Source organism: Gymnoscopelus microlampas, assembly GCF_963454915.1.
Source record: "Gymnoscopelus microlampas genome assembly, chromosome: 6".
In the NCBI taxonomy this organism is placed as follows: domain Eukaryota; kingdom Metazoa; phylum Chordata; class Actinopteri; order Myctophiformes; family Myctophidae; genus Gymnoscopelus; species Gymnoscopelus microlampas.
In genome coordinates this window covers 29,273,320-29,296,061 of record NC_139943.1, presented here as the reverse complement: position 1 = coordinate 29,296,061, position 22,742 = coordinate 29,273,320, and the positions used below count along the sequence as shown (strand labels likewise).

Below are 22,742 nucleotides of genomic sequence, written 5' to 3'. Positions count from 1 at the left end.
ATGGTTGTTGTGCAGGCGTATATTTATATGTGTACTAATGCTCATGCTCTGCATTTATTAAGACAAATTCCTGGCAACCTCACTTGGAAAATAAATTACTGAGTCCCTAGAACAGAAGGCAAGTGTCAAGTATTACACAATAATAAGCATCACAATGGGAGTGATGGGGACACAATTACAGCGGTGTGCTGTCATCTTATTGTGAACATCATCATGATAAGTTGTGTCACTGACCCTGAATGAGATGGGAAATAGGTTGAACACTTAATTAGCAATACAATTACATGCATATTGTGACTCCTAATGGAAGTTTATGGATATTAATGAAGGCAAACACACACAGAATAATAAAACGACAAATAAGATAGAAGCTAAGGGCAGTCATTACCATGACTGAATTATTCCAAACATGTCCGTTCAGTAGCCTATCAAACTGCATCAAATGTGTGACAAAACCCGAGATGAAACGTCTGTGTATTAATTCAAACAGAAATATTTTATGAGGAATGCCATATCGCTGCTGTCAGGCAGAAACCTTGTATCTCAATGTTTCAACCTTTTATGTCTAAATTAATGCCCTACTCCAAGTAGCCGATCTACTGGTGAAAGTGGTTGAAGTGTGTCTGTGGATTTTATAAATATTTAACCAGGGAAAAGTATTAACATGAGCTTGTGACTAAATCATAGTTACAATAGATCCACTTGAACACAGGTTGTTTTTTGAATTTCCTGGAAAGTAACTCTTTTGGACATACAAGGTTTCCACCCGACAGTCATGATATCCAACACTGCTGTTGGAGGAGTAAGGTTTTGAAGAAAAGGGAGATAGGTTGAATGGTTAATTAGAAACTGAATTATTCCAAACAATATCATACTCCATCTAATGCATGACAAACCTGAGATGAAATATCTGTGTAATTGATATTTTTTGGTCGAAACAAAATGTTGTTTGTTAAAAAGGTTAAAGCTTTACATTCTGATAGTAACCATTGCTATAAAGTGTTTGTTCAGTAACAGGGGTCTCCCCATCTTTCCAGCTCTAATAATCAGAAAATACATTTTCAGGTGGGTTGCCAATTTCAGCCAATCAGGTCAGTACCTATTTATCAGCTTACATTTTATAAGTTATTTTTCCAGTTCCAATTTTGTCTTGCTCATTTCTTTCAGTCATTACCTCAAATTTCACTTGTTTCTCCTGTATCCTGTATGTGTTCTCTCTCCTGATTGGATAAAATTGGTATCCCGTCCTGAAAAAATATTTTCTGTTTACTAAAGAGCTGGAGAGACAGGGAGAGCCCTATTACTGAAAACACTCTATGCTATAGCAATGATTGCTATCAGAATATAGAGCTACACTTATTTGAACAAAAACATATATACTGAACCTTTAATTAATATAAGATAAGTAACTTCATATAAAAAAAACCCTGCTGGGAGTAATAATGTTTTTAAGAAATATAAATAAATTAAGTTAAGTAAGTCTGCCTCCAGTGGGACTCCGACAGAAGTGTGTTGCACTGTATATTTCACAAACATCTGCACGGTCTGTGACTTAGCTACCTCTTGCCAAGGTGTCTTACTGCTCTGGTGTTTGTGCAGGAGTAATATCTGAGCTGTTTGATGGATTGAATGAAAGACGGAGACTTGTGGGACCTGCATGTGTTTTTCCCGTCTTGGTCTTCGCAGTCCTTCGCAGTTCATTTCATGAACTCCACTTTATTGAACGACTGGAACTCTCTATCTGTGACTTTATGGCGCGAGATAGAACACTGCAGCTGTTCACTCCGGAATATAGTCTAAAATGTTCACTTTGGCTCCTAATGTGTTTTTGTTAAAGATCGTGCTGGTGTTAAAACTGTTCAAACCACTAAGGGGTCATTTGCCAACGTGTGTTTCATGTCAGCCTTGTTAGGAAGAGAAAATAAATACATGATGAGATGGGGAAACGTCACTCACAGTGGGTATGCTCATTGAAAATGAATCATGCCAGGATACTTGAATTCAATACATCACTGCTGGAACCCTTCACTGTGGGGGGTGGGTGTATGGTTTGATTGGTTTCCCATATTTTGGAAACCTAGCCTGTAGGTGCACAAGATGATGAAAACATGCATGACTTCATAGCGAATCAAGAGAAGACAATATACAGCAAAACTGACGAGACGAGTCAAAGGAACAAAACGAGGGCTGGTGTGGTGACCAGCATGCAGCCGTGTACTGCGGCTTGTTTTATTGATCTCCTAGATTACATTTCCCTTAGGATGGAACTGAATTGTGACAGACAACCATAAAATTAGTTTGAGTCGTGCTTAGCTTAGTTATTTGCCTTTCTCTAGCATCTATTTGGCTCGGGTGATCCTGTGGACAATTATTCCTCCTCCTCTGCACCGACCGACTCACAAAACTAATAATGAAGGACAAACAAGAGTTCTGTGTGTCAACTCCCCAGCTGGGATCAGATCTCATATGAAATCCCTGCCACTGTCAAACAGAGGCTCCAGCGGGGCTCCGGGTTTGCTTGTGTCCTGCCTATGGAAGTTGAGATGCCACATTTCTCATGACATCTGTTTACTTAAAGCTCGTTCTATTTCCCCACTTAGGATGGATGGAGGAGGAGGAGGAGAAGGTAGGCAACTGAAAGGATGAAGAGGAGGATGCATAGGAGGATGGAAGAGGTGGGTGGATGAAGATTACCTGTTTACACTGGAGTCTCTGCCAGCTTTCTGCGCTCACTCCGCCACAGGAGTCCCCATTAGCCGGTGTCTCTCCCGGAGCGCTGTCTGAGTGACTGAGGAGGCTGCTGGCTGCTGCCGGGGTTTGACGGGCTGAGATGCTGCTTGTTGGACTGAGCAGAGACTCAGGCATCCCAGCTTCAGGTCCTAACAGAAGACAACCCCCAGGAAACAGTCAGTCAGTGCAGTAAAAGTAGCAATACCACAATGTAGAAATACTCTGTTACAAGTAAGAGGCCTATATTAAACATTTCACTTGCATAATCGTACAAAATATTGGCGTCAAAATATATTTAAAAAAGAAAAAAGAAATAGCAGACCTACAAACTCACAACACATCGCAACACGTTGTGATATTACATATCGTTGCTGTCGGGCATAAACCTTGTATCTCCATATTTCTTTTGTAAATGAATGCCCTACTTGATCATACTACGACTACACACAGAAGCATCAAAAGTAGCAGATCTACAAGCTCGAAATGCAGATCTGCTACTTTTGCTATTTTGGAAATTGAATCCTGAAAAGTGTCCATGTTTTTCCATTTCCTGGAAAGTAACAGTTTTTGGACATACAAGGTTTCCACGCGACAGAGACAACGAGGAGTGCATGTGGTGAAGTACTGGCTGATGGCTCATACCAAGAGTATACATGGTTCATGTGACATGGTTCATTGTGTCAATGGTTCAGTATTCATAAAAAACACAGACACACTTAACCGCGTAGCAAAAATAGCAGATCTACAAACTCATCGCGAGTGTGAGCTTAGATCGGCTATTTTTGCTACTTCTGTGTGACACTGTAGTATGATAATGTAGGGCATTCATTTATGAAACTTAAACTTAAAAAGTTTAAACATTTTAATACAGGATTTCTGCCCAACAGCATTGCAATGTTTATATTCAAGCTCATAAAGTCTCGGCTTTGATGGAAAAGTTAAACATTAAATGTGCTGTACATGTTCTGAAAATCTAATTCTCAAAATGAAAATGGACTATTTTATTTAGATTTGGTGAAACAAATGTGTACTATAGACTCCCAACACTAATTAAGGGCTATATTGTAAAACTGCCAAAATTAAAGGCACCAACTTCAATCGATTTCGTACACATGCAAAATATTTTCTTTTTTTGGTATCCCGTCTATAATCTTTTTATGTAATTTGACAGCATCTTATCTGAAGACAAATCAGTCCAGTCTCTCAGATGCTCTGGATCAGTAAAGCAGTGGTTCTCAAACTTTTTCATGTCGTGGACTCCAAAATAAATATGTCGTCTATTTGACCCCCAACTGAAAAGACTTTATGCCAGGGACCCCCATACAAGATTGTAAAACTTTTAAAAAATATATTTCACATTTCACATGAAAATAGCCTATCTACAAGCTCACAGCGAGATGTTGTGAGCTTGTAGGTTTAAAGTGGTTTTTATGCTATAGAGACCAATTTTGCTGGGGACCCCCTGGAACCCTCTCAAAGACCCCTGGGAGTCCCTGGACCCCACAAGTGACAGCTAGATCCATGCTGTAGCTTTGTCCTGTAACTAATTACTTTTACTTTTGTCCTGTGCCTAATTACTTTACTCTCACATGCTGTGTATCAAATACAACATCCATACATGAAAGAATCATTCACACTCCCATGTCTGAACTTTTCTTGCAAGTAATAGAAAATATGACATAATTATATTACATTCTATTGAAGAAAACTGGCTTAAAGATACAACTCACAACATCCAAATGAGTACAGGTATAACCAACCAAGTAAGAACTGGTAATCGTCGCTGTCGGGTAGACATTTTGTATGTCCAAAACTATCAACTACTTTTCAGAAAATGGAAAGAATAAACTGTATTGCAATAGATCCACTGTAAAAGAAAACAAAACACACACAGACACAAGTAACCACTTTCACTTTAAAAAATAAAAATAACAATAATAGCAGATCTACAAGTATAAAATAGGTCTTAAGTGGTGAACATACTTTTTGTAATAATAATCTAAATTACAAGTAACTTGTAAATAAAGTTTTTAAATAATTGTAAAGTAGTAAAAAGTTGCGATGTGGAGTAGAAGTATATAATAAAGTATTGAAACATTTTACTTAAATACTTAGCTTGTAGACTGGCTATTTTTGCTACGTTTGTGTGACATTGTAATTTGATTAAGTAAGGCATTCAGTTACAGAGAAAAAAAAACATAAACAGTTGAAACATGGAGATACAAGCTTTCTGCCCGACAGCAGCATTATGTAAATAGTAAAGACTGGTTATGCAATAATGAAGAAATAACAACTTTCTAAGAATAAAGACTAGTAATATTACAGCACCATTCAGTATATAAAAGACAATATTAAAGGTATGTATACGTACCGTTGTGTAGAATAGTGTGTGTGAGGAAGCCAGGCAGTGTAGATGTACACAGTTTGCTCACAGAGGATGAGAATCCACTGACACAGAGTCTATCTACCTGAGAGGGAGGAGTCAGCCTATCTGTCAGTTAACCAGTGCTGTAAGAAGTACTTACCTAAAAGTAGGAATAGTAACATAATGTATTAATTGTAGGCATCACTCAGAGCCCGTGTTGAGAATTTGGCCACCATCGCCCGTATTGATGAAATATCATTGGATCTTCACAGCCCCAATAAAGGACCCTTAACAATCTATATGACTTATTAGTCATTTTTAGCCACCATTATTATCATCATCCTTTAAAGCTGTTTTGCTTCTCTCTCTCCTACTCAAAGCATGAGTCCAGAATTGTGATTGCCATTATGAAATAATCCGATTCTAAAAAATGCTATTTAATACAGTAGGCAAAATAACAGATAGATAGAATTAGCAGATGAGATTAAAGATATATAATTCTGTTTTTTTAATTAACTATCATATCAGCAAAAATCCCAAAGGAGGACTTAAAAAAAACAAAATGACTCATAACACAGACTTTATTGAATCTCCGTCATAATTAACAGAAGACCGTCTGTCCGTTCCTTTGGGTGAAAATACAACATAGTCCCATTTATTTAGATGTGTTAGGCGTGCTCTGTGTGTGTGTGTGTGTGTGTGTGTGTGTGTGTGTGTGTGTGTGTGTGTGTGTGTGTGTGTGTGTGTGTGTGTGTGTGTGTGTGTGTGTGTGTGTGTGTGTGTGTGTGTCCTTCAAAAACTAAATGAAGTGCAATGATATAGCTGAATATGAACAACAAAAAGGAAAACTTCTTCAGTTGTCTATCAAAGCGTTATCAAAGAGCTATTTACAGAAGTGCTCATCTTCTCTTATTTGAAGAGGATTTCATTGTATCTAATTAAAAACAAATTAAACTAACCTATCTATAGTACTAAAGGCATGGACAAAAAGCCTAAACTGTGTGCATAGACCACATTACCCTGCTTCAAATGACTGCTTCAAATGAGGAGACAGTTGTTGTTTTGTCTTTGTACAGCATATAGTATATCGTCTCTGTCGGGTGGAAACCTCATATGTCCAAAACTGTTACTTTTCAGGATTCAAATGATATAATTATACAATAAAAGCAAAAGTAACAGATCTACACGCTCGAAGCGTGTCGCTTCTCGTCGCTTTTTGAGTTTGTGGATCTGCTACCTTTGAAACTTTCCTTTCCTTTCCTTCAATTTGATTAAGCACACTGATATCACATGATATTCTTTACAGCAGTTTAACTGTGTGCGTGCATTTGTGCGTGTGTGTTTAGTGCTTGGCCTTTGGTTTGACTGTAGAAGGTGCTCTACAATGTACAATATGTGTGTGATGACAGCAACTATAGATCAGAGCAGGACAGACCAGGCCTCCAAAGCTGACAGCAATCCACAGGCCTTACTGTACACCCTACCCACACATCTTTAGGACATCAAGTTTATGTAATAAATATTAAGTCAAAGCTTTGTATTCAGATAATAATCATTGCTATAGAGTGTTTGTTCAGTAACAGGGGTCTCTCCAGCTCTTTAGTAAACAGAAAATACATTTTCAGATGGGACACCAATTTCATCCAGTCAGGAGAGAGAACCCGTTTCAGCTTTGTTTTAATAGTTCCCGTTCCAATTTTGTCTGCTCTTTTTTTCATTTTTCTTTTTTTTTTTCATCAGTTTCACATTAATCTTGTATCCTGTATGAGTTCTCTCTCCTGGTTGAAGCAAATTGGTATCCTGACCTGAACAAATACAAATAATCTGTTTCCTAAAGAGCTGGAGAGACCCCTGTTACTGAACAAACAGTCCAAACACAGCAATTATTGCTATGGGAATGTAGTGCTATATAACACTATAATCACCTTCCCTCATACTCTCCTATGGATTAGTTGATTTTAAATTGTATGTATTGTCGTGACCTAATTTATTTTTTACAAAAAAAAGGGGTGCTTGATTTACTCTTCGATCATTATATTGATTGCTTTGTTGTTTTTAAACATTCAGTATGCCTCTGTGTGGACATTCTGCAATTCCATGATTCTTCTTCCATCCTTGTTGTGACCCTTATCATTAGGAAATAAATCAAACCAGAAATAACATGACATATCTTATTTTTACACCACAAATTACAAAACAATACAGGATGCAAAGACAAAACATTAACAGTACAGGTGACTGTTTCCGGTGAAGGAAGATACATAGTAGTTTGACATTGATATGATTAAGCAGACATTTACCTTTTAAAGCCTTCTGTTCACTGCCATAACAGTGGTGGGAAGTAACTAAGTATATGTTCTGTACTTACTGGTAAGTACAATTTTGAGGTATATTCAATTTATTTGAGTATTAATTTTCTTTCAATACTTTATACTTCTACTCCACTACATTTGACAGATACAGTTATTAGTTACTTTGTAGATTTTGATAATTTTTACAAAACATATTAACCAATTAAGCCCTATTGTATACTTTGGCTAATCAAAAATAGACAATCTACAAGCTCACATCTGCTATTTTCAAAAAATACATTTCTGAATATTTGTTGTACTTTCAATTTGGTACTGTAGGCCTACTGTGAGTATATTTTGATGCCATACTATTGCACCTTTACTCAAGTACAATTTGAATACAGGACTTTTACTTGTAACAGAGTATTATTACATTGTGGTATTGCTACTTTTACTTAAGTAAACAATCAGAGTAGTTCTTCCACCACTGTATAAAACAGTGGAGGGACAGGCTCAAGACTAACAAGATTCTATTGAAGGTTTTTTGTGACTCTCTGCCCCCTAGTGGATCATTTTTACCTATCCTTCTCTTGTACTGTGAAATAAAGCTATAATACAATATAGTTAGCTAAAAGTATAAAGATACAGGACATTTTTTGACAGTACTCCTACAGATTTTGTCCAAACAAACACACAAATCGGTACAAAGTATCTCTATAGCCATTAAACCAAACGGGTCTTTCAGATTTTTCATTCCATTCTGATTGGCTAAGATTGGCTTTCAAAGTTTACAGGAGTGCTCCGTTTTGAACAAAATACCTCAAATCATTAACACTTCAGATGCCTTTGCAAGTTTGCACGCACATTCCCTCTAGGCCCATGAAGAAATGCCACTTGAACATTTTAAAATCAGCCTCATGGTGGCGCTACAACAGGCAGATTTGTGTTTTTAGTTGTGCTGCTTGGAGCCTATTGTATGAGCAAAGTGACAAATAAAACCCTTCTTCTTTATTCTTGATAGTTAAATATTTACATTAGTTTCTTAGCAGGATACAGCACAATAAAAGGCAGTCCTCACCATTATCATTCTTCAGAGATCAGGGTTGAAATAAATAGTTGACATTATAGAGCGAAGGTTTCAGTGTGTCTTTGAAGGTTTGCGTCACACTCCCACTCCCAGGCAGATAGGTTTGCTGCAGGGGTGTAAAGAACAGGCTGTCATGTGAATCCTTCACGGGTCGGAGGCGCTGAGGGTCATACATGTGCCAGTTATGCAGGCTGGGGTGCCATCTCCCAACTATAGCTCTATCATGTGAGTCTGGGAACCTCTGGGGAGGACAGTCACTTCTCCAGCAGCCAGGACAATCTTCCCAGCACTCCCTGTTTAACCTCCAAGGCTGAGAGCACGCTTCTATCCAGTTCACAGACTTGTTCTGACAAGCCCAAGGTTCAGGGCGCTGTGTTTTCACCGGGCCTAAAGTCACAGGTCCGTTCAGACAGAAAATACTGAGCAGGCATTTCGGCTGCATCCAAGCTGCACAGCCATACACCTCTCTCTCTGTATATTGCCTGTCAAAATTATTACATAATCGTATGAGCACAATGATTTGAGCAAAGCACAATTATTTTTGCATAATCGTCAGAATCTTTTCCCATCCCATAAAATCATCTTTTGAAACTTTTTCATACATTTTCAGAATCAGATCTGCAAGTTCTCTATCAGGCTATTTTACCTATTTCTGAAAGAAATGTGAAAGTATACAATAGTATATGGCCTGTTTTGGCCATAGTTAGTAGATTGTTTATTTAGATTATTGGTACCGGTCATTATCAGCCATTTATTTATATTTTTCAGTAAGGCTTTGTACATTTATTATTCTGCATTTACAGTATTTTTTACAAAGCCTAAAAGGCAAACATAAAATCATATTTTCTCATTTTCAATGCCAAAAACACAAATAATTTATTGCAATTATTTGTATGACAATGGGCATAATTTACATTTTTTATAATTTCCAGTTCAAATCGGCTGCTGAGCCAATCAAACGAAGCTATGGACAGTAAACATGTGTGCCATCTTCTGAAAACTTGGGACTACAGTTATATACGGTAGTATATCGTTGCTGTCGGGCAGATACCTCTTATCTCCATATTGTGTTTTTTTTAATGAAATTAATGACCTACTTGATCATACAGCGTCACACAAAAGTATCAGATCCGCAAGCGCGAAATACGGCGTGAAGCGACACGTTTTGAGCTTGTAGATCTGCTACTTTTGCTATTTTTGAATTCGAATCATGAACAGTCACAGTTTTGGACATAATGAGGTTTCCACCCGACAGAGACGATATACGGTATATACGGTACATACAGAGCCTATTAATCGTCAATAAAAATGTCATGATGGTGACAGTCCTTACCTCTCTCTCCATATCCTGGCTCTCCTCCTCCTGCACTGTCTGAAGTTCCCCCTTTGAAAGTCACCCAGGTGACACGGGTGAATGCCCCAGTAGTGGCCCCTCCCATCCTCGCAGTGGCCCACCTTCACGAAGCACTCGTTGACGGACAGGTTGTGGCGGACGCTGTTCCTCCAGGCTCCCTGACCCCGGCCACTGAGGTAGGGGAAGCGCTCCTCCATCAGCCGGTAGATGGACCTGAGGTTGAGCCTCTGGGAGGGCGAGGACAGGAGCACTTTGGCTATCAGGCCAATGTAGGAGAGCGAAGGTTTGGGAAAGCGATGACTGTCATCACACATGGTCCTGTCTGGAAAGCTGGGCTGAGGCACTTCTTCTGTGTGGGCGTTCTTCTTGCCACTGTCTGACATCGCTGCGTTCTTCTATCCCTGGAGGAATAATAGATACAAGTTTGTGTTTTCACTCTCAGCTTTTCCTTGGTCAGAATCAGAAACAGAACCAGCTTTATTGTCACATCACAAGTTTACTGGAATTAGTGGTATATGCAGGTGGGTGAAATAATTTTTGGAACAAGCTCCATCGTTTGTAGTTTAAATGGAAAGGGAAGAAGAATGGAGATAGAAATGAGAGCTAGGAAAACAGGATAGAAAACAGGCCAGATAAGCAAAAAGTAAAGCAGCATATAGGGTAAGTACAGTTATACTGTACCTCATGCACTCGGGTTCTTGATAATTCCTCTGCAAAATGTACAGGTTCCTTTATCCAAAATGCCAGCACTGTACAGTTAAGAATGTGCATTTGCTTGAGAGCCACGCTTGCCTTCAGAGATCTATACATGTTACCATTAGGAGTGAAAAAGGTTGTCAAAGTTTGTCGTTTTATACTGCTCCCATTCATGCTATGGGAGGGCTAACCATTCTTCAGTTAAGACACAGTACTGCTCATACAAAAAGTATTTCATTTGCTCAACAAGATTCCAGCTTAATCCTTTCATGCCACAGCCTCAGAGGTGGAAGGTAAACACTGGTGCAACAGCAGCACAAGCCAAATGTATTAACTGTAGAACTGTAAGTGTAAACTATGTAATTCTTGGTCACTGTAGATACAACTTGATAAGGCATAAGCTCAAAGAGATCACAGGAATGAGCTTGTGTGGGTGTGTTATTTGCTTTTCTCAGTGACTTTGTCACAGTGGCGTAAAGAAGTAACCAAGTAGGCCTACATTTACTCAAGCACTCTGTATAATTTCAAGGTACAGTATTTCACTTTACTTGAGGATTTCCATTTCTTGATACTTTATACATCTCAGAGGCAAATATTATGTTTTACTCTACTACAACGATCAATTATTATCTTTTTTGCATATTTAGATGATTAATAATTAACTAAAATATGAAGCAAAAAATCTCCTACACTTTTAGAAATTTACAAATTTACAAGCCACAGCGCGTCGTCATTGTAAACTTGTAGATCACAATTTTTAAAGTATAAATTACGGTTGACGTCAAATTATTGATCACTAAAATAGTGGCTAATGATCAATAATTAAAATCCAATGAGTATTTTTTCTTTAAGAATATATCTTGCTAATACTTTTGCACATTGACTTAGGTAGGATTTTGAATGCAGGACTTTTACTTGTAACTAAGTATTTTTACATTAGTGGTATTCTTACTTAAACCCACCATTGAGCTTATGTGGATTTTGTTATTTGCTTTTCTCTGTGACTTTATCAAGTGTTATTCTGTAAATGTATCGGTATTACACAATCACGCTTTGTGGTGTCAGGTGTTGGCCAACAATAAAATGTTGGTGGACCTGAAAGCTACACAGAGCTTGGACCTTAAGTGACCCGGTTTCAGCCAAAAGAAACAAACAAACATAGCTCACTATTGCCATGGCAGCCATAGAGAACTAGCCGAATAAATAGTCTTATGACTCTCTAGGGAGAACCGAGGCCCAAAAGAGAAAAAGATTAGCTAAGAAAGACAACTTATTTTTGTTTCTGCTGTATTCTTGAAACGGTATGATGACTTATGAGTTTCATACATTATAGAACTAACACACAGAAAATGCCATTGCAAAATTACAATGACATTTTATTCAGTGTTCCACTGAGCTTAGAGACTTCTACACATAGTTAACAGTAAGTCCTTTCTGGCCTATTTATAGTGTTGGCCCCGGCTACAATGTGCTCTGTAACTCGACTCCATCTGTCCACTCACAGCTTGTTGAATGTCAGTTGCCAGCAACAGGGACACTGCAATTTGTCTCCTCACTCTCTTACAGGGAGCCCAATGGAGATCGTGGGAGAACCGAGGCCCTTCCCCGGGCCATGGAACCTCTTGGGGGTCCCGGTCCCGGACTTCCACTCCATTATAGACGTGGAAGACGATGAAGGAGAAGAAGTAGTCATCAGGATCAGACCTAAATCCTCTCCACTCCCGCGGAGAAGGAGTGGAGATCTCTCTGATGGTGACTCAGAGCCCGAGACCCCGCCGTCCCGCTCCAGAAGGGTGTCCTTCGCGGACGCCAAGGGCCTCAGTTTGGTGCGTGTTAAGGAGTTTGACAAGTGGGACATACCTAACCTCCCCGGCTTTGCCTCACTGGACGGTGAAATCAAAGATCCGGAGGAATTCTACGTGTCTGCTCCGTTCTCCCTGCCGTTGTCCTCCGAGGAGGTGGCCACGAGAGTTCAGGAACAGAAGCTGGGGCTGGAGACCGTCGAGTTCATCCCTGGGACCACGACACTACGAGGGGTGATCCGTGTGCTCAACCTGTCCTTTGATAAGACGGTGTACGTACGTACCACCTTGGACGCCTGGGCCAGCCACTTTGACCTACTGGCTGAGTATGTCCCAGGCTCCAGTGACGGGGTCACTGACTGTTTCGTGTTTAAGCTGACCCTGGTTCCGCCGTTCGAGGAGCACGGGGCCAGAGTGGAATTTTGTCTGCGGTACGAGACTTCAGTGGGAGCCTTCTGGGACAATAACAGAGATAAGAACTATGTGCTGTTCTGTCACCAGAAAGCTAAAAAAAACAAGGAGGAAGTCCCCAAACAACACATATGCAAGAAAAGCTGTCTCAAGACCATCTGGTGAGGAGCAGTGGGTTTGATTGATTGATTGAAGACTTTATTTGTAAGAAATGTAATCAGCACGTGGTGCAGACAGACATTAAGGGTTAAGGCTAAAAGGATAACACAAAAACGTCCTGGGGACTAAGTAATCAGATTCTTTACTTATGTGAAAGTAGCAATACCACAATGTAGAAATACACTACTCTGTTAAGTAAAAGGCCTCTGTTTAAAAAAAAGTACAAAAATATACTATTATATGCTATATACTAATATACTAAGTAAAGGTCCTCATTATGAATGGCACATTTCATCCTAATGCATTATAATGTACTAATAATGCTTCATAACACTTGTTATAAATGTTTATAATTATGCATAACAACACTTTATAACTATTAAGGTAGTTATAATGTGCTGTTGCACTGAGCTTATAATGAATTATGATCAGCACTTATAATACGTTATAAACGCTGTTATAAGTTGTCATACATGATTATAAACATTTATAATGAATGTTATAATGCCTTATAAGTGCATTATAATGCATTATAAATGTGATTATAATGCATTTGACCCAACCGTTAAGTAAAGTGTTACCGAATTTTGAAGCTATGTATTGCCACAAGCTGGGCCAGTTGTCACAGGTAGAGAGCTATTTTAAAATAAAATAAAATCATTCCTGAAAGTGTTTTTCAAAAGTAAGTTTGCCTCCATCATGGAGGCAAACTTACTTACTCCATGCACACACCAGAGAGGTGTTTGTGTCGAATGCCTGAAGCTAAATACATTTTTTCAGAGATTTGTGAATTGATTATAGCTATGTGAATGACATAAGTTGCATATCGTAGAACCTTTGTATCTCCATAATTTTGACTCTCCATAATGTTTTTTTCCCCCGTAAACTAATGCCCCACTTCATCATGCAAGAGTGTCGCACACAATTAGTGAAAATAGCAAGTCTACAAGCTGTTATGTAGATCAGCAATTTTCACTATTTTACTTTTTTTAATAGTATTAATAATAAAGGAACGCTTTTTTGGACATACAAGGTTTCCACCTGACAGCGACGCATTATTGTCATGAACTGTGTGTTGAACTACAGTATAATCTATCAATTGATCATTTCACAGTCACATCTTTACCACTGGGGAAGATGACTCATCGCTGGAAAACTCATCATTGGGTGACTATTTCTTTGAACAATTAAGTAGTAAAATATATCAGTCAATCTATGATGACATGATAAATAATGAGAAACACCTCCATCTTTATTCTCCAGGTGTATCAACGCACGAGGCAGTCACGTCCAGTGTAACAGCTCAGCAAAGCTCTGATTCTCTGTCAGGAAGTTTGGAAGAAAGTCGTCAGAAATTACTAGTGAGTAATACCTCACAGTATGGTTAATTCCTTCAGCTGTGGTGTCTTAACCATATTTTTGCCATTTGTTCATTCAGTAACATTGAGCTTGACTTTTTGACATGTCCTTTGTCACTTTGAGAGGATTTCATGCCTCCAAATTTTATTTTTTCCTTTCATTGAGATATACAGTATTATTTAGACCAGTGTTTCCAAATCTGGGGTCCGCGCTCCCCTGGGGGCATGCCAAAGATCAAGGCGTGAGGCCGTGTCTAACTCCCACATGTCACGTCATCGTGAAGCACACTAAAAACATTGTTTAAAAATATTTTCAAAGAAAGATTATAGGGTACCCACCTACATTAGCATAGAGCCCTGGGGGACCCGGTCAACTAAGTATATAGGATTTAAGTGGTTAAGTGTTTTGAGAGCGTCGGGTAATACTGTATTGGTCATTGCATATAATCCTACGGATTGCGGCGGAACCTGTGAGCAGGGAGTGTTGGGCAGGAGGAGTAGGACGAAGGTTCTACGTCCTCACTGGCAGGTGAGTCAGTAGGTTACAACAACATTGACAACATTGACAACACAGAAATCAATTGGCACAATGACTAAATTGGGGAGAAAAAGGGGTGAAGAATTAATACAAAAAATACTTTTTGAGAGACATCATGAAGAGGCTATATATTGTATGTCAATAATGGAAAGAGATATATAAAAACACTGTTATGCTTTGAGGAATGGGACCCTATCGAAGTAAGAATTGACAAAGAACTCACATTTAGAAAAAGGCTGCTATGCTACTTTACCATTCTAATGCCAATACAATTACTAACTTGGTACAACAGGCCCAGTGTAGCGGACATGCGTCTAATGCTATCCGCATTTGGATGCCAGACATATACGGGTTTAGCCCTAAGTGCAAGTACTGTAAGTAACAATCCGTCCTGATGTGGTAAGCCTCACCCATCACGTACCCCAGTTTTAAAATGAACTGCAGTTATAAATTAGAAGTTACTGTATTTTATAACCATTTTGATCTGTTTATAAAGTCACAGTTACAATATTTGTACTACATTTAGATTTAGTGTACTACACTAAATCTCGTCGCCGAAAATAGCCGATCTCGGAGCGTTCTACCCAGAATGTGGACGCTACGCAGTTAAACTACGTAGAAGCATTATGGTACTGTACTACAGTATGTCCTTGTCCATATGAGGTTGCAGGAGGAACAGGAGATTCATCATGCCCTTTCAGAGAGAATCTCACACCAGAGTCATGTGAGGGAACACTGACATGACAAACGTCACTGACATGTAGTCAAATGTATTTATAAACATTTCATCCATCCAGGGATGAAGCGTAGACCCGATGTGCTTTAAAACATAAGAATGAATTACGATGAAGTGACAGTACCATAATGTTAAATAAGATAACTGCACACTTAAACTGTAGCAGTTTCATCCTAATGCCACTTGAGAGCAGTTTTCACATGCAGTGGTGGAAGAAAGTACTCAACCCAGTGCTTGAGTCAAAGTATAGATACTCCTCCTGGTCAAATATTACTTAACTACAACTTAAGTGAAAGTTGCGCAGTCAAATTTGTACTGGAGTACTTGCTTTTAAAAATACTTAAATATTCAAAAGTACAAATTATAAAAAGTTAATTTTATTTTAATATCAATGCATTTTCCCAAAACATTCACAACAAAAACTGTGAAAATAGCCGATCTTCAAGCCCCCTCCTTGTTCTTCTTCTCCCTTCCTGGAAAACAACAACAAAATGATGGAGCACCCACTTCTTAAAAAACAACAACATTTAAACAGTGCTTAAATGGTTGATTCATAAAGTATCTTTGTGTACCGGAGTCCCTTCCTAGAAATGTAGTCAAAAGTACAATATATGTCTTTGGAGTGAAAGTCATAAATTTATCAAAAAAAGGAATAAAGATTTGCTCAAGTAAAGTACAGATACTGAGAAAATGTACTCAAGGTACTGTACCTTGTTACTGTACACCACTGGTCACATGCTATGTTTACAGCAGCAGGGCCAGACCAATTAGAGTAGCTTACTGTACACGTAATGTATACTGCTCTGATACTGTGCCATAGTTCTTATAATATCAATTGCCATGCTAATTAAAATGAATGGGGGGCTATGTTACATACTACAGTATTTAGTCTGGGCATGTTACAGTTTGGGGTTTCAAATGTCATCCTCTCCTAAATGGCAAAGTTGTTGTGTAAGCACATTGACTTGAAACTTTCAGTATTTAGTCTGGGCATGTTATGGTATGGGTTTTCAAATGTCACCCTTTCCTAAATGGAATAGTTATTGTGTAAACACGCTGACATGAAACTTGTTCCTCTCATTGACGGACAGGTGGAGAACAGCCGCAACAGCAAACGAAGAAACAGACGGAGGGCGGCGAGACTGGCCCGGGTGAAAGACCACTTTATTCAAAGAGATGCAGAGCCTGGTGACATAGAACATGAAGAATCCCTTCCAGACACAACACCGACGACACAAGGAGAAAAAACACGAGAAACACATTCAAACGAAACATCAATACAATCGTTTCCAGAGGAGCTCGACAAATGTAGCCATTCTGAACCCATTACAGACTCTCTGCCAACATCCAGTAACCCAGATGTCCAATGTAAGACCTCAACAGGACAGGATGACATGTCACACATTGACTCAGAGAAATCTGAGAGCATGGAGTCATTGCAAAACCAGAGACCATCAGAAACCTCAGAACATGGAGGGAAGCTATCTGCAGAAAGACAGAATCACATGAACAGTAATAGCAGAGTTATGAGTGACGAATCTCATACAGCAGATAAATCATATAGAACTGTCAGCTCAGCAGAGAGCATCGAAGTCTTTGTGAATCAGGCCTCTGGCTTTACGTTTGGAACTGTGGTGGCTCCACTGTATCGTCAGGTGGTGGGGACAGTAGGAGGGGAGAGTCGGAACTTGGCACATATGGGAAATCTGGTGAGGGGACGGGAAAATAAAGGCGCCTCATCCTTTTATACAACTCAGACTTGTCTTCACACAGAAAGAAGAGAACCTAGTGAAAATGTTACAGCAATTCAACCCTGCTGCAACCCTGCAGGAATTACAGGGGAACTTGTGAATGAAACTAAAGAATCACACCAAGAATTTGTTTGGTGTGAGAATAATTCAAAGTGGTATCTAAATACCACTCTTAATTATCCTCTCTCCAAAACAATAGAAGCTACTACGAGTGTTTCACCAGATGACAGCAGTGAAGAAATTTCAGGGCACCCCATTGAAACTCTAGAATCCCACCAACAATGTATTGGTCCTAAACCTCTCTCAGAGAATGTAATGGAACCTCTGGCGACTGCAAATGTTTCAAATGCTGAGTTAAAAATGCACAGCATCCCCAGAGAGAGTTCACATCTCCAAGGAAAAGATCAGGAGGACATTCTGACCAATGATGTGGAAAACAAGGCTCTTGTCCAGACACAAGATGAAACACAAGTGCAACATCCTGAAGACAAACATTCACAAATTAAAACAGTACTAGATTCAACACTTTCAAAGGAAAATACAGATGCAGCCTGTATACAAACCATTTCCTCACAGCCTCAAGTTTCCCAAGTGTCAGACCATTTCAATGGCTGGGTGAACCAACTGACAACCAATGATAAACCAATAGACCATGAATGTATTCACGAGTCAAAAGAAGATGAAGACATTCATGCCACTGTAACAGCAGGAACACTCAGTATGAATTCTGAACAGGAAAGACCAATGGTCTATTTTGAACAATGCAATGGTGACTGCAGAGATGATTCAGCTACAACATCAGCTGAGAATAGCACTACCTGTATTGTGTCTTCAGTTGATACCATCGAGGGACAAGATCTCATGGATATAGCACTTAACTCGTCACTGGTGTCGAAGATGGAGACAAATATGGACAACAGAAACGAAGTAAAAGATGACTCAAGCAAAGAGGAAACAAAAAAGTCACTCGAAAATGTGGACAGTGGAGAGTTAGCTGACCTGATGACAAAAGACATGATGACTACCTATCACTTATACACTGATATAGTTTCTGAGATTACAGACAAAATCGACAAAATAGAAGAGAATGCAATTATTATGCCAGGAAAACCAGAATCTACTCCGGTAGCAGATGTAGTCACTAAACCGATGGAGGTCAAAGAGGAAACCGAGGGAAAAAACTGGGAGATGATGGTTGAAGAGGAGGAAGTGGATGTGTTGAGAGACGACGAGGGAAGTGCGAAGACAGGTAACCAGCCAGAAAAAGAAATGGAGGCATTAGGCAAAGAAAAGGACGAACAGAAGCAGGAGCTGACAGAAGAAAGAGGGTTAGAGAAGGTAGAGTCAGAAGTGACAGAGAAAGAGAGAAAACTTATACAGGAAGAAACGCTAGAGGATATCACAGTTGCAGAGAAGCAGCCGGAAGAGGATGGTGATGTGGAGGAGAATGTGAAAGAGGAAATAATGTCTGAGGAAGTCATCGTTTGGGAGGAAGGGAGGATCGGAGAGGAGGAGCAGACAGGGGAGGTCTCTGTGGAAGAGGATGTCGGAGGGATGCAGGAGGATGAAGTTATTTGCAGAGGGGAGGATGAAGAAGAGACTGAGGCCGAGAATTTGAAAGAGGAAATAATGTCTGAGGAACTCATCGTTTGGGAGGGAGGGAGGATCGGAGAGGAGGAGCAGACAGGGGAGGTCTCTGTGGAAGAGGATGTCGCAGGGATGCAGGAGGATGAAGTTATTTGGAGAGAGGAGGATGAAGAAGAGACTGAGGCCGAAGAGATGGAAGGGGACGTTAACGAGGGAGAGGAGGAGGAAATAAACGTGGAGGCGGCAGCTTTAGACCAGAGCTTATCCACACCGATAAATAAAGTGCATGAGGGTGCAAGTGAGAGAGAAGGTGACACAACGGAATACACATGTGGCAAGAATGAAATGCACATCTACACAGAGGGATACAATCAGAGCGACAGCATTGCGACTGGCCGATCAAAAGCTACGTGTCATTCGGAGAGTGGGAGGGACCATCCTGCCGCCACAGACAGAGTGTCACCCGACTTAACGGAAGAACCCGAAAGTGACCAAACGGACGGTGAGGACGGCGCTTCTTCCACGGATTCGCAGTCAGACGATGAGGTGGAGCTGTACATGCACTGTCTGCGGGCCGCACACAAGCAAAGCCTCAGGCCGGCCACGTTGAATCACAGCAAAGAGAAAAGCTTGAGTGCAGGTAAAAGGCCCTCCGTTGGGAGAAACAGATCCTTGTCTATGCCGTCTATCAGCGAGTCTATGGACGAAGAGCAGCCCTCTGGCAGTCTTCAAGATGACACAGAAAACACAGAGAGAGAGGAAGCCACACCTGCACCCACACCTCTACCTGTGACATGTGGACTGGACGGAAGCGACACAAAGGTTGCGTGGTGGAGAGAGACATTTTCTTGCAGTAATATCTCCAAAGCATTGTTCTACACAAGCCTGACGATGTTTTTTTTCTTTGTGGCATACCACTATAATTTTCTCGCCTATTTCGCTCTGTACTTGCTGTCCATGTTCTGGCTGTACGGGCAGGGAGAAAAACAGCCGGTTAAAAAGCAACATTTTGCTCAACAAAATGCGTTGGACAAAAAGAATAAAGTTAATCTGGAAAATCGGTTTTGAACGGTGGCTTGCAATTATAGATTATTTTCTTACCGATTATTCTATCCATCATCAAATAATCGAGAAGCAAATTATTTAATCGTTTTTTTATAATCGACTAAATTGATAGTTCGATAATTTGTTTTATTTTGTAAATATCAAATAATCGACAAGAAAATAATCTAATCGATTTTTTATAATCGACTAAATTGATAGTTCTGATTAACCACTACATGCGATCTTCAAGCTCACAATGAGTCGCATCGCGATGCACGTGTTAGTTTGTAGATCACACATTTGAGCTATTTTAGACGTATTTGAAAGAAAACAAATCTTTTTTTTTTCAATATTAATATAAATCGATTATTTTTTATTAATAATTAAATTCATTTGTTCGATCAACTATTGCACCCCTGGTTGATCCATGCTAATGTCACAAATAGCCTGACTGTCACATGAGGTGACAAAGCACTCACTGAGCGCGTGCCTAAAACAGGATGTAAGAAGACCCCCGCAGAGCCCTATAATCATGTGGTCATAGGGCCTGGGGTGAAAACAACACTTTATTAATAGAATGACTCACTCTTTATGTTTCTGGACAATAACAGAGTCTAAAAGGAGAGCGATGACCATTGGTTTGAATGATCCAAATCCGACTGTGATGGTATCACTTTTAAACTGGCTCATGTAATATTTGAACAGTGTGGAGTGGTGAGGGGCATATACATACTGTAGAAGACAATGCATAGAAGACATATCCATATAATACACTGGTTCTCGAAGTGGAGTCCGGGGACCTCCTATTTTAGGGGTTTATCACAACCAGAGATAAACCAATAGACCATGAATGTATTCACGAGCCAAAAGAAGATGAAGACCCCTAGGGACCCCCTATTTTATTTTGCAGCTATTCGAAAATAGCTGATCTACAAGCTCAGAATGCATCGTATCGTGACACGACGTGAGCTTGTAGAACAGCTGTTTTCAAAACAACATAAATCTTGTCTTACGGGGGTCCCGGCACAAAATGTTTTCAAATGGGGGTACGCAGTCAAATACATACAGTATCAATTTGGGGGTCCTTGACATGAAAACCTTTGAGAACTATTGCGTATGATACACTGTATAAGAATGTTAATTCTGTATTTTGAGGCCTTTGTTTGTGTTCACTTTCAACATGTTTAGCAGTAAACAGTTTAGCAATTATTTAGTTAAACCACTGGTTCTCAACCTGTAGCCCGGGGCCCACTGGTGGGCCGTGAGGATATTGCAAATATAAACTAAAAATGCACGCGGCCCACACAACTGACCACTTAGGTCAGATGGGTGGGCTGACAACGCTTTCAAGATTTTCAAGTGGGCCCTGATCCAGAAAGGGTTGAGAACCAGGGTTAGGGTTAGTGCAACAAAGAATATTTTCTCAAGTAAGAGTTACTCACACGTGTTCATGCTATTGAGTTTACCTCTATTGTCAGAGTACATATCCATTTCTAGGGCTGCAACTATCCACTATCTTAGCGATTATTCTATCGATTACTTTTTCAATTAATCAAATTATCGAGAAGCACGTTTTTTGATCATTTGTTTTGTTTATATATCAACGGATCAATTTGGAATAGATTTCAAATAGATTTTTTTTATAATAGACTAAATTAATTAGTTTGATTAACCACTTAAGCCTTATGAAATACTTTAAAATAGGGCTTTAAAACTAGCGAAAATAGCTCATCATGAGCTTGTAGATTTTTTTAAATGGAAAAAAAAAAAAAGATTTCCCGCCCAAAATCGATAAATGTTCTTAAAATCGATTATATTTTTTATTAAAATCGATTAAATCGATTAGTTGGATTAACTGTTGCAATCCTATTTCCCTTGTACGCTGTACAGAACACCTTGTTTATACAAAGGAGCGAGGTCGGGGACCATTGCTCAAGCTGATCAGTACTACACTGTTTTATAACATATATTATTGTATCAATGCCACCAAAAACTGTTATTTGTTGGAATATTTGTGTGTATTACATTTACTTTGATATGTATCAAATGAGTAAATAGCAGTATCAAGAGAGTATGACGTACTGTGTTATTGAATGTATGTTCATTTTTGGAGTTGGCTTTTATGTGTTCAAGTTGTCTTGATGTTGGTTTCATTAATATAATATCTATAATAACGATGTGCTGTGATTGAATACAAAAGCAACACACTTTAGTATATTAACCACTTAAGCCGCTATATAGATCGTGCCATGACAAATAACAAAAATAACAGCTCTACAAGCACACAACACATTGCGTTGTGACAGGTGGTAGATCGGCTATATCGCTAAGTTTTTACAATTTGGGGGGGAAATCATTTTGAATTGTTTGAACATGTTTTCACATTTTCACCAATACATGCCCAATATAAGAAGCACTTGTGTCTGGGTAGCTCAGTCAGTAGAGACTCACCTTCGGGCCACAAGTGTTGGGGTTTGATGCTGCGATGCTGCAACTCAGTGTATCAGAGTATCAAGGCTTGGGTGCAGCAAGTCGTGTGGTAAGTACTGGGAACTGATGGCAGGTGTTTTGCTCCACCTCAGAAATCCATCTCCTAAGGGTCTAGCACAGTGTTTCTCAAAGTAGGGTCTGGGGACCCCCAGGGGTGCTTGAGGGGGTCCCCAGCAACATTAGTTAAATATGCAGCATAAACATCACTTGGCCCCATAAAATAAATTTTTCCCCATACAAATTAATTTGGGGGTCCTTGACATGAAAATAATTTGAGAACCACTGGTCTAGCGCATTAAAACAGGTTTTAAGTTTCTCCAAAACCTACATGCTTAATATAAGA

General features: G+C 39.5%; 2 protein-coding genes across 3 annotated transcripts; one reads left to right on the top strand and one right to left on the bottom strand.

Moving 5' to 3' along the window:
* Window positions 1-7,513: 7,513 nt before the first annotated feature.
* Window positions 7,514-10,634, bottom strand: LOC311046599 (forkhead box C1-B-like). The gene is made up of 3 exons (XM_084059022.1): window positions 10,509-10,634; window positions 9,807-10,228; window positions 7,514-8,955 (listed from the first exon to the last, which is right to left on the bottom strand). Exons 2-3 carry the CDS (start codon window positions 10,208-10,210, stop codon window positions 8,484-8,486), a joined length of 876 nt encoding a protein of 291 aa, XP_083915148.1. The 5' UTR covers window positions 10,211-10,228; window positions 10,509-10,634; the 3' UTR covers window positions 7,514-8,483.
* ppp1r3ab (protein phosphatase 1, regulatory subunit 3Ab) lies at window positions 10,079-21,867 on the top strand. 2 transcript variants are annotated; one of them, XM_084059020.1, is made up of 5 exons: window positions 10,079-10,110; window positions 12,090-12,897; window positions 14,010-14,062; window positions 14,159-14,256; window positions 16,619-21,867. In XM_084059020.1, exons 2-5 carry the CDS (start codon window positions 12,098-12,100, stop codon window positions 19,931-19,933), a joined length of 4,266 nt encoding a protein of 1,421 aa, XP_083915146.1. In that variant the 5' UTR covers window positions 10,079-10,110; window positions 12,090-12,097; the 3' UTR covers window positions 19,934-21,867. The 2 variants fall into 2 exon arrangements, with proteins under 2 accessions (XP_083915146.1, XP_083915145.1); XM_084059019.1 differs by lacking the exon at window positions 10,079-10,110 and having other exon boundaries at window positions 11,867-12,897.
* Window positions 21,868-22,742: the final 875 nt, after the last annotated feature.